Source organism: Parus major, chromosome 8, assembly GCF_001522545.3.
Source record: "Parus major isolate Abel chromosome 8, Parus_major1.1, whole genome shotgun sequence".
Classification (NCBI taxonomy): Eukaryota; Metazoa; Chordata; class Aves; order Passeriformes; family Paridae; genus Parus; species Parus major.
Genome location: NC_031777.1, coordinates 2,577,650 through 2,589,851, shown reverse-complemented (window position 1 = coordinate 2,589,851; position 12,202 = coordinate 2,577,650). Strand labels below are relative to the sequence as shown.

The 12,202-nt window shown below is 60.1% G+C and overlaps 1 protein-coding gene across 1 annotated transcript; it reads left to right on the top strand.

The window, feature by feature from the left end:
- Positions 1-10,327, top strand: QSOX1 (quiescin sulfhydryl oxidase 1; the record flags this gene model as incomplete). The annotated part of the gene is made up of 12 exons (XM_015635620.1): positions 1-229; positions 2,355-2,455; positions 3,781-3,829; positions 3,934-4,036; positions 4,811-4,901; positions 5,116-5,261; positions 5,685-5,822; positions 5,948-6,077; positions 7,919-8,041; positions 8,152-8,296; positions 8,531-8,710; positions 9,058-10,327. Coding segments are annotated over 12 exons (2,166 nt in total), but the record flags the coding sequence as incomplete, so codon positions are not given.
- Positions 10,328-12,202: the final 1,875 nt, after the last annotated feature.

Sequence of the window (12,202 nt, the reverse complement as noted above, 5' to 3'; positions counted from 1 at the left end):
CCGGCGGCTCTCCCGCCGCTCCTGCTGCTTTTCCTGCTGCTCCGGGTGCCCGCGGTGCGGCCCGGCCGCCTCTACTCGGCCTCTGACCCCCTGGAGCTGCTGGGGCCGGGGGCGGAGGGGCGGCTGCTGGGCTCCAGCAGCGCCTGGGCCGTCGAGTTCTTCGCCTCCTGGTGCGGACACTGCATCCACTTCGCGCCCACATGGCGGGCCCTGGCCCACGACATCCGCGGTGAGTCCCCAGCCCCGCTGGCTCCCCCTTCTCCTCATCCGCGCCTGCCCGCCCCATCGGCTTCCCCGATCCCTCCCTGTGGCCTTGACCTTGTTAACCCGCACCCCTTATCCCTGTCTCCGTCCTCTTCCGTCAGCACCCAGTGGCTCTGCCACTGCACTTTCAAATTCCCACTGCATCTCTGTCTGTTCACCCCTAAATCCTCCTTGGTGTGCAGGGGGTCCCGCTTCCCCCAAGACCGGGAGCATCCTGCAGTCCCTCCTGCGTCCTTTCCCCGTCTCCTCCTCCTCTCCGCCCGCACTCTTAAATCCCCCCCTGCATCCCGGGCTCTGCATCCTCGTCCTCGTGAGCATCCCTTCATCCTCTCTGTGTCCTTCCCACCGCCATCCCTCAATCCGCTCTGCCCTTCCCTCTGTCAGCTCCCCAAACCCCCCTGCGGCCCATCTCCAGCCTCCCTGGAACATCAGCCTGGTGGGAAGGCCCAGCTCCCTCCCGGTGTCCAGGTTTTCTCCCCCGATATCCAGGCCTGGCTTAGCAGCATCCCTGGACCTCCTTTGGCAGGGAGAAGCTCAGGCTGAGCCCGCCCCAGGCATGGGGGTGTCCCGCTGCCCCCGATCCTTTCCCTCGGCCCCGCTCCTCCCGGTGCCTGCAGGGACAGGGATGGCAGGTTGCTGGGCACTGATCCCAGCTGGTTTGTTCCCGGCTTTGACCTTGATGCCTGGCCTGGCCGGTGCCAGCCCTGCCTGGGGACCCGCACACCCCGCCGCTGGGCCCCTCGTCCTGCCGGGACTCATCGTGCCTTCCCCGGCATCCCGGGGTGCTTCTCCTCCCTGTTATTGCCCTAATTGATACAGCGCGGTGGCTGCCGCATGAGTCAGGCGGGCATTCCGTCCCTCCGAGGGGATGCCGTCCCTCCCTGGGGATGCCGTCAGAGCTCCCCAACGGGCAGGATGTGAGGAATGGGGTGCGTGCCCGGGCCCCGCGGGGTAATGCCGGCTCTCCTGGCCCCTCTCCAAAAGAGGGCTCCCCCAGGGCTCCCCGCTCCGGAGGCCGGGCTGTGGATGGTGTGCCCATAGAGGCAGGGCAGGGAAACCGCCCCCGTGCTGCTCAGCATCCTCGCTGCCATTCCCACGGCTGGATTTTCGTAGGAGTGGGCTGGACGGGGAGGATGCTGGGGTGACCTGCGGGCACCACGTGCAGATGAGTGCAGAAACGTGCCTGGCTCCCTGCAGCAGGGCTCGTCACCAGTCCTCTTCTGCCACGAGTGCCCGGGCAGTGGGAAGGCGCTCACCTGTCCTGTCACCTGAGACGGGGACAGTGTGTCCCTGCCTCCAGCATTCTCCTGCCTAGGGCAGCATGGGCTCCATCTGCGTGCCATGTCCCTCCTTGTCCTACTCTAAGGATATGCAGGACATTCCCCAGCTTGTGTCCTTTACACTAAAAAGAAGCCATTTCAGAGCTTTATTCTCCATTTTCCTGCTGCTGCTTAAAATGCCTCCATGCCACCTTTTGTCCATCTGTTTTACCCCAGGGGCTTGCTGATCTTCACTGGGGAGTCAGAAATGGGGAGTGGATGCTCAGAACCGGGGCAGGCTCTGCTGCAGTGCCCTGGCCTGGCTGCTGGTTTTGGGTTATTCCCTCTTGGTTATCAGCTGTGCCCTTGGTCTGGGGTGAGACAAGCTGGAGCCAGTGTTCCTTGCTCTCCCTGAGCTGTGGCTAGCAATCTCTCTCCTTCTCCTGGTGTCCTCTTCCCAGGAGCTGGGGCAGAGGCTGGACAGGCAGAACCAGCCAGGCAGGCAGTGTCAGGCAGAGCTGTCTGTGCTCCTTCACTGGCAGAGCAGGGCGTGCAAAGCCGGCTCCCGCCTCGCATGGCTTTCCCTGTGTTCCTGCTGCCTGGAAAGTAGGGCACCATGCACCAGTACAGACCACAGCCCTGGGTGTTTGGGCTTGGAAACCATTGGTTGCTGTCCTGCGAGGGGCAAGCAGTCATTTTGGAACAGGAGGATCTCTGCTGCTGGCACAACAGGAGATCCCTCCTGTCTCCGCAAGCGCTCCTGGGGAGGAGGGTGGTTTTTGGGGCCGTGGGGGTGCTGAGCTGTGCTGACCTCATCCTCTGTTCCCACAGAGTGGAGGCCTGCAGTGATCCTGGCAGCCATCGACTGTGCTGATGAGGAAAACCAGCAAGTGTGCTCCGATTTCGGGATAACCGGCTTCCCCACCATGAAGGTGAGATTGTGTGTGCCGGGTACTTGCTGGGTTTCACTGTGCTTTGCCTTTTGGCCAATCCCTCTCTTGCCCAATCGGATTGACAGGGGTATTGCACCAAAATACTCCCCTTGGGGCTTTGCAGGCTGAAGCTGTTTCACCCTTCCCCAAAACTGTGCTGTGTCCTGGCTGCAGCCGGTACAACTGCTGGGCGATGGAGCAACAAGGAGGGGGGGGAAAACCAAAATGATGTTTTGTGGCGAAACACAGGGGCTGGATCTCTGCTAGGATGAGGGAGAGTCTGAATCCTGAGTTGGAAACACTTAAGAAAGGCAGTTTGAGAGCAGAGAGAGGTTGCAGGCACAGGTTTTGGAGGAGGGCACGGGGATGCTGCGGGAGGTTTGCAACTCCTGGGAGCCTCCTGTGGTGGCTGGCAAGGAGCCACCCCTCCTCCTCCTTCTGGGCCTGTGCCCAGCCCTTTAGCTGTGTCAACACACTGTTCTGCAGAGCTTCCCGCTGCAAACAGAGCCTTGCTCCAACACAAGCAGTGAAGCCATCCAGGTGCCACAGTCAGCAGTTAAAACCGGGATTGCCTTGAGGTGGAATGGGTAGGGATGAGGGTTTTATCAGACATGCCCTCAGTCCCAGCTTACAGGCTCTGCTCCAGGTGAGGTCAAAGTTGGGGTTTTCCAAGCAGGTTGGCTTGACCCAGCCCTGCCCTTGGGTCTCACCAGGTGCCCACTGCCCTGGGACTCTGATGGAAACATCTCCTGGGGCAGGGAGATGTTGCTGTGTTGTGTGGCTGATGTGGCCATGCCAAGACGCCACTTGCTTTACATCCCATGTCCCTGCCGAGCACCTTTTGCAAACAGCCTCAGCTCCCAGCCCAGCCTGCAAAGCAAACACCTGGCTGATGCAACCTGGTGTTGCTGCTCTGGCTCTGCCCTGGCTACTGGAGACACTGTGGGAGGCCGGGAGTGGGGAAACCCCCTTTTTCCTGCTTTGTCAGAGCTCTGGAGCAGGGAGATGGATTTGCAGGACTGGGGAGGTTCCAGCTGGAACCCCTGAAGACACCTGCTCCACTGTCTGCCAGTGCTCAGCCCCTGGCTGGACATGGCTCCCAGCCCATACCTACGTCCCTCCCCTCTGGGGATGCCCCAAAAGATGGGGACATGGCTGGGAGCTCCCTCTGTTCTCACTGATGTCAGTTGGTATGCTGCAGTGTTGTGGGGAAACTGAGGAAGAGCTGATCTACAGGGAGCCCCAGCCTGCTGGGTTGCACTGCCTCCTGTCCCACTCCAAACACTCATGCCAGTTTCCCCTTGTGGTTTTTTTTCCCCTTTCAGTTCTTCAGAGCTTTTAGCAAGAAGCCAGAGGATGGGATAAGGATTACCAGTGAGTATCCAGAGCTGGGGGGCAGTTCCAAGCAGCTTCCCTTGACTCAACCCCTGGGATTGGCTTCCCTAGGACTGAGCCCTCGGTGTCCTGTCCCCCTGCAGATCCCAGTGCCACTGTCGAGGAGCTGCGCCATGCCATCATCACCAACCTTGAGAAGAGCCAGGATGCCTGGCCACCTGCCTGTCCTCCGCTGGAGCCAGCAAGGTAGGGACAGCAGGAGGCCAGGATGGCCTCTGTCCCGTGGGGAGCAGGTTTCTGGGGAAATCATGATCCCAGAATGAGCAAGGAGCAGCTAATGCATCACCCACGTGCCAGGGGGACACAGATGACCTGGCCAGGGTAGAGATGTTTCCATGCCCAGATGAGGATGGGCCATATTATCACATCTCCTAACAAACCTGCTCATCAGCCTTACTTAGAACAAACAACTCCTGGGCCCCAAATCCTTTGGGGCATAGCAGTGTCATGCTGGGTGAGGCCGAGTTAGAAGCTTTCTCCTGTCCTGAAAAAGGGTTTTCTTGATTCTGTACAATTTTCTCAGTATCTGAGTTGTCCTTGCTGGATGCAAGCAGTTGCTGCATTGTCATGAGAAAAAGCCTTTGGATTTCCCAAAGCAATGGTTGAGCCAGGTACTCTGGTGCCTCTGTGTCTTAACCAAAAAAACCCCCAAGCCCTGGTTCAAATTCTTTGCTGCTTTTTCCCCTGGGCGTGCGTGCAGCTCCCTCCTGCCCTGCCCTGCCTGTGCTTTGTTTTTAACCTCCTTGGCTAAGCCCAGTGGGTTTCCTCAAAGCCTGTGAACCAGAGCATAAAACTAGGCTGGAAACTTCAGCAGGAGGAATTGCCTGCTCAGTGGGGCTGATCCTGCAACAGCATTCCCTGCCAAATCCCAGTGGTCAAGGGTCAAACCCCTTGTGAGGGGGAGGGCAGAGCATCCTGCTGATGCCGAGGCACCTGCTGCTGTCCTCCTGTCTCTTGCAGCGCCGAGGAGGTTCACACCTTCTTCCAGAGGAACAAGGACCAGTACTTGGCACTCATCTTTGAGAAGAGCAACTCCTTTGTGGGCAGAGAGGTGGGCACTGCTGCCTTTATCCCCCATTTCTCTTGGAGCCTGTGTCCCTGGTGCCTGACAACTCCTGGGTGCCTTTGGCCTGATAACTCTGGGAAGCCTCCCTGCTTAGCTTAGCCAGTGCCAAACATTACACAGGGCACTGAACAGCTCTGCTACCTCCCTGATGGGGCTGGGGAATCCCTCTGCATCCCCCATCTGACCCTGGGGTTTGCAGGTGACCCTGGACATGCTGCAGTATGAGAACATTGCAGTGAGGAGGGTGCTGAGCAGCGAGGAGGAGCTCGTGGAGAAGTTCGGCGTCACTTCCTTCCCCTCTGGATACCTGCTCCTCCGCAATGGCTCCTTCTCCCGCCTGCCTGTGTGAGTGTGGGACACAGCAGGGTGGCTCTGGGGATGCTGGTGGGGTGTCAGCCTTGTGCCCCATCTCTGTGCTCCTTTGTACTTATGGGAAGGTGCATTAGGAAGGAGACAGTGGCTGGGCAGGGGAGGCTGGTGTGAGGTTGCTGGTGGCCATTGAGCTACATTGCCAGCCCTGGATGGAGCTGGAAGAAGAGAAAATCCTTGTGACTGAGCCATTCCCTTCCCACACCTGCCCAGAGGTGACATGATATGACTACCTGGGGCTCAACTCCGCTCCAGGATGCAGGTGGAGACTATGGAGCACCCCACAGTCCCTCCCCAGGCTGAACTACCCACTTGGCTAAGCCTTCATCTCCTTTGCTTCCATCCTTGGGGTCGGGGTTTGGGAGGGAAGAGGCACTTAGGGCTTCTCCTTCCTGGCAGGCACGTGGAGGCGCGCTCCTTCTACACCTACTACCTGCGCACGCTCACGGGCATCACCCGCGGCTCCTACAAGCTGAACGCCACGGCCAGCACCTTCAACGAGACCGACCGCGTGTCACATCCTCTACGAGCCGACCGGTCAGACCCCTCACCCTGCTGGGCAAACTGGGAAAACTGGGGAGGCCAAGGGCTGGGACCTGGGAGGACCCTTGGGGTGAGGATTAAGGGTCTGACAGAGCCTCGTGTTGTGCTGCCCTCCCCAGCTCCAAGCTGTACATGGCCGACCTGGAGTCCGCGCTGCACTACTCGCTGCGGGTGGAGGCTGCCCGTGCCTCCTCGCTGTCAGGAGCACAGCTGGCTGCCTTCAAGTGCTATGTGGCCACGCTGGTGAAGGTGAGGAGCTCTGGCTGTCAGGACAGGAACTGCCTGTGCCTCCCTTTGTTTGTTTATGAAGTGCAAATGCACACTTCGAGCCATCATGTCCCAGTACTCGCAGGCAGTGAAGCGTGGCAGTGTCAGGTGTGGGCCCTGTGTCCTGGTTGCTGAAGTGTATCCCCTGGCTGCTGCCAGGCAGTCCCCATTCATGTGGATCTCCAAACTCAGCCCAGAGTCCCAGTGGGAGCTAAGAGGGAGTGCTGGACTGCTTTAAATGCTGGCTTTGGTGGCAGTGGGACCATCGCTTGGAGGAGGTGTCGAGGCAGGAGGTCTTTTCAGAAGAGAGGCAGTCACCTGCTGGGGTGTCAGAGATGGTCACAGGGGTTTGTCACTCTGATCTGGATGCTCAGCTCAGGGAGCCGGTCTCTGCAGGCTCCTTTGGTAATAGTCCAAGAGAGGAACTCCCACTCCGAGTCTGGCTCCAGACAAGCCTAATTTAAGGTCTCTTTTTCTTCTATGTTAGGCCTGGCACAGCTGAAGTGACTGAGAGCTTTGAGCCAGCACATGCAGGGCAGTTTAATTTCCTGCTGTGATGGAGTCCTGCTGCATTTGGCTGTTTCCTCCACTGGGCCTGCAGGAGCCCTGTCTCCATCCCAGTCCTTGTCACAGTCCAGGCTACTTGGCAGACTGGGGCCATGAGCTCCTTCTTTGCTCCTTCCTTTGTCACCAAGGGTCTCACGCTCAGTTTGGACCTTGCATAGCCCTCACTGATGTGCAAGACACCCCCTGCTCCCACCCCCATCTGCTCTCCCCCAGGAAAGAGCTCCAGACACTTGCCTTAAGTCCTCAGACCTTCATGTGGCTCCTCTGCCTGCCTCCAACCATTGCCCTCATTCTTTCTCCCTTCAGTGTGAACTTCAGAGAAAGGGAAATAAATCCCTGTGGCACCAGCTCCCTGCTCATGGGGACAACTGTGCTGGGGTGGTGGGCAGCAGCAGTGGTTTTATTTGATCTATTTTTAATTCTTCCTGCAAACCTTCCCCTGGATGAGCTGTAGCAGTGGGTGGTGGGTGCTGCTGCTTCCCCGGGGACGCTGAGCCAGCACTGCCATTGCCCTGCTCATCCACAGGACGGAGCAGCATCCCCAGGATTGCAAGCCCAGGGCTCAGCCTGGGGGAGCTCAGCCAGCAGGTCCCAGCCTTAACTCTTGCATTCCCAAGAGGTATTAAAGGAAAGGAGGGGGTGGGGAAAGTCCTAATGTGGAAAAAAGTGACGGCAGGGAATTGCACTGCAAAGCCTTCTGTCCGAGGAGTTGGGGGACACTGCAGCACAACTGATACATTCCCCTGCAAATTTGGGTCTTTGCGTGTGGCTCACCATGGGCCTGGGAGGAAGAAAACTCAGACTCAGCAAAATCCTCCTTCTTTTTGCTTCTCCATCACTTCTCCTGTGTGCTGGTGTTTCCTCCTCCCCACAGGTCGGTCCCTGTCTGTGTGTCTGTCTGTTGGTGGCACGGGCTGCCAGGCTGCTCCTCTCCCAGGAGTGGTTTTAAAGTGCAGCTGCTAATCGGCTTTGCCAGACTTATGGGCAGAGTGGCTTTTTGCCTCCCTCAGTTGGGGCTGGGGTTTGAAGCCTGAGCATACACACAAGGGACTTGTCACCCGGTGGGGGGTGACAAGCTGCAACCCCCAGCCCCTCGGAGATGGGCACCAAAACCTTGCCAGGGCCACACTGCTCTCCAGCAGAGAGGATGCTGGTGCTGCCTGGTGCCTGTGCTGGTGAGCCAGGGGTGCCTGTGGGCTGCTCTGTTGCTCCCAACGTGGAATCTGTGTTTTCTCACCCCTCTCCCCGCTCTGCAGTACTTCCCAGGGCGCCCCTGCGTGCAGACCTACCTGCAGACCCTGGATGCCTGGCTGAGGAACTGGACAGAGCCCGAGCTGCCCCGCACAGTTTTGAAGGAGGCCATGAAGAATAACAGAGATGTAAGATGCCCATGGGGACCCCCAACCCCTTCTCTCCTTACCCCTGTCCCTTTCCCCCCCAGCTGGCACTGCCTACCAGCCCCATCATGCCGTGTCCATCTGTCCACCAGGCCTCCCACCCCTCCGTGCTCCCCACCAACGTGACCTGGGTGGGCTGCCAGGGCAGTGAACGCCACTTCCGTGGTTACCCCTGTGGGCTCTGGACCATCTTCCATCTGCTGACTGTCCAGGCTGCCCAGAATGGCCCTGACAAAGGTACTGGTGTCCCTGGGGGCATCAGGGGCTCAGGGAGGGAGTGTCTAGCTGAGCTCTGGCAGGGGTAGGGATGCTGCATGTGGACAAAGGCTTGTTTCTTCCCCCTTATCCAGGAGTAGTTTCCACCGGGTACAGGAGCTGCAGAGCTTGGGTGTGGGGTTGCTAGCTCAGCTGTGGGACTGTGGTGGTGGCACTGGGGGGTCCAGACTCACCCCTGTGCTCTGCCTCCCCCAGAGTTACCCCTGGAGGTGCTGAGCACCATGCGCTGCTACGTCCGGCACTTCTTCGGCTGCCAGGAGTGCGCTGAGCACTTCGAGGCCATGGCAGCCAAGTCCATGGACAAGGTGGCGAGCAGGGAGGAGGCCATCCTCTGGCTCTGGTCCCACCACAACGAGGTCAACGCTCGCCTGGCAGGTAAGGGGGAGAAAAGGGGAGGTGAGGTGGAGGAGCATCACTCCTCCTGGATGAGTCTGGCTGCAGGCTGTAGCAGTGGGGACATCCTGTTGTCATTGTCCCCCATCCCAGGGGACAGCAGCTGGTCACACAGCATCAGACTGCCCCAGAGATACAGTTGGATCTTAGAGGCTCCTTACAGGGAGCTTCCCAAAGCTGCTGTTTGCCCTCAGAGAACCCCTCCTCCCGAGGTGGCTCATCCAAATGTCCCTATCCCCAGCTGCTGGATTCCCCAGGGTGTTTATACAGGGGGAGGGAGCATCACGTGTTCCCTCTAACCCCCTCCTCGCTGGCTCCGGTCCCTGCAGGAGGTGACACGGAGGACCCCAAATTCCCCAAGCTGCAGTGGCCTCCGCCAGACTTGTGTCCCCAGTGCCACAAGGAGGAGCGGGGGGTCCATGCCTGGGAGGAGCCGGCCGTGGTCACTTTCCTCAAGGCACACTTCTCCCCGGCCAACATCTACATGGACTTCGCCGAGCCCGACCCCATCCCCGTGGTCAGGGAAGGGCCGATAGCCAGGCTGGGCACGGAGAGCCCGCGAGAGGAGAGGGGGAGAGAAGAGGAGGAAAAGGAGCCAGAGGGAGAGGCGAGAATCCCGGGGCGCCCGGGCTCCCCAGAGCCGCGGCGCCCCAGCATCGTGCGGCTGAACCCCAAATTGCGGGAGGGGGGCGAGGACATCGTGGACCTGGATTCCTTCAGCGAGCAGCACTTCAAGAGCCAGGCACTGCGAGCGGCCGCGGGCCGGCGTCGGCGCATCAGCAAGCGGGACACCATGGCCCTGCCCCGCGATGGCCCGGCGGGCAGGGAGCGCCGGCGGGCCCCCGGCGTCCTGCTCCGGGAGGAGGAGGAGGAGGATGTTGGGGAGGGCCTGCGGAGGAGCCCCTGGCTGCGGGTGCTTGGATTGGGCTTCTCCCGCCTGGACATCAGCCTCTGCGTGGCTCTCTACTTCCTCTCCTCCATGTGCCTCCTGGGCATGTACACCTTCTTCCGCCTCCGCACCCGCGCTCGGAAAGGCCGCCCCGGCTTCCCCATGGCCTGAGCGGGGTTGGGGGGCCTGGGGGTTTTTCCCGGGGGTGGGTGCGCTGCTGAGGCAGGACACCCCTGGGACAGCGTTTTGGCCCTCAGCGGGAAGGGATCTGGCACATCCCCCCGCCAGGGTAGGGGGTTGAGGGCTGTTTTTGGGAGGAAGGAGGTGACAGAGCATCCCCCTCTCAAGTCATAGTGCCATGTTTCTGGGTGTGTGGGAGCCGGGACATGAACGGTGGTTTGTGTTTTGGCACCCAGCTGCCCTCAGAAGCTCCCTGGCTCGGGGCTGGTTTCAAACTGGGAAGCCCAGTCCTGGGCTGGAGGGCGGCCCATTGGGATCCAACCACTAGTGGGGCCAGGAGAGTGGAGGTTTAGCCCCCCCCTAAAAAGCAGCCAGTGCTGGGTGGGGGCAGCACTCATGGGTTCAGATGCATTTTCTGTCCTCTCTCTTTGAGATGTGGCCCAGGGCCTCCCCACCTGTCCTTGCCCCTTCTCCATGCTCTTGTTCGTTCTCTGCTTGTCTTAGTGGAATAAATTATTTTTGCCGATGCCTGCCCTGCTGTTTTGGCTGGTCCCTGCCACGTGGGCATGCTGGACTACCACACCCCATTCCTGATGTCCCTGTTCCTGCTTCCACCCCACCCTGGGAAGAGCACTCAGTTTAGAAATCCTTTCAATATTTTTTTAGCCTTATTGTATGTTTTCTCCTGCCTTCTGCTTGGGGATGATGCACCTTTGGGCAGCTGCCCCCCTGTACAGCTGGTACATTCCCAGGCCTGGGATGGCTCCTGGTTTCTCCTCAAGCAGGGGAGGCAGAGGAAGTATTTGGGGGCCAGGAAGCTGCTGGAAAAAAAGTTGGCACGAGCTGTGGAGCTTCAGTTCAGTGCTGACCATGCCCGTGGTCCGGAGCAGGGAGACACACGGCAGCATCCCTCGGGACCAGGACTTCCGTGGGTGTGGGCCCCCTGCGCCTGTCCCCGATTCTCTCTGCCCTTTTATCCTTGTTAGGAATCATTAAGGAAAATGGTTGTTTTCCAGAGCCAGGCCCGGGGCCATCTGCTCTCCCAGCGCTGTCTAAATCCCCCTGTAACAAATTCATTGGGATTACGCTGCCCTCCCCTAATCCTGGCCCATCCCCCCGCGTGGGGGATTTAAAAGGATTAGAGCCCGGCCGATAATAAACTTTATTAAGGGGGAGGGGGGGTGTCAATCCGATTTGGAGCCTTTTTCTTGATATCTTCACTTTGCCCAGGTGGGAGGCAAGGGCTGGGCGGGGAGGAGGGTGCTCAGCTCTGCTGCTGCTCTGGCTCCTCCAGCCCTCCCTCCCTTACCTGCCCGTGAAATAAATTGTCTCTCTCCATCTTTCCTTTAATGTTTGTGCGTGGTCTCGCTTCTAGGCGTCGTGGGGCTGGCACCCCTGTCCCTCTCGGCCTTGGCCGTGTCCCGTAAGCCGGCGCTCAGCAGCCTCGTCCCAGCCCAGAGCGGGGCTGGGTCCCCCGAGCCGGGGGCCGGCCCTGCCCATCTCCGGGTGATGGATGGGGAAGGTCTCATGGCTGCAGCCCTGCTGCCTCCTTCTCCTTGATTTCCCTGGGGGATTCACCCCCAGCATCAATAACCCCGCCCCGTGCACCCCCTTCCTTCCCCGCCAGCTGCTCCTCTGTGTGGGACGGAGGGATGGGGATGTGGGGCTGCCCGCCATCACCTCAGCCCCAAAATACCTCGGTGGGGTGGGCAGGGGGTGCAGCAGGTGGAGGGAGAGGGGGATTAGGGCCGGGCAGGTGGGCGCTGCCGGAAGGGGGTTAGCGGGATGCCCAGATTAGCGTCCTTGACAGGCCCGCAGCCTAAAGCTGCTGTGCACCCAGGAAAAAGAGAGTCTAGTAAATAGACTTTCCGTAATCCTGTTTGGTGCAGTCCCAATCCTCCCGGCCCCGGCTCTGCCGGCCTGTGGCACCGGGGTGTCCCCCTCCAGCAGCTGGGGAGCCCCGGTGCAGGCACAAAGGGGCTGCTGCAGGGCTCGGAGTGTCCCCATCATTGTGTCCCCCTCTCGGGATGTCTTGGGGACAGGTGCCCCCTCAGCCTTGCACTGCGGGAGCATCAAACTGCTGTGGCCGCACTCACAGGTGGGACAGGCTGTCCTGGGGTCCCAGCCCGAGCCCCCGAGCTGCCCTCCCTGATGGGGTCACCCCTCCCCGGCACTGCCAGGAGCCCGGGGGTCCCTGGGGCTAATTACCCAAATGGCCTCAGGCTGGCGCGAGGCCGCCGCTATTCCCTAATACAATTTACCCTCAAGTGCAATTTAATTTTCCGCGAGGCCGGTGGCCAGCCCCCCGCACACCCAGCCACCTTCCCACCCCTTCAGCTTCTCGCTTCTTCCAGCCTTGCCCCTCTTCCCTTTCCCTCCTCGGCACAGGGAAGAACATTTCTCCG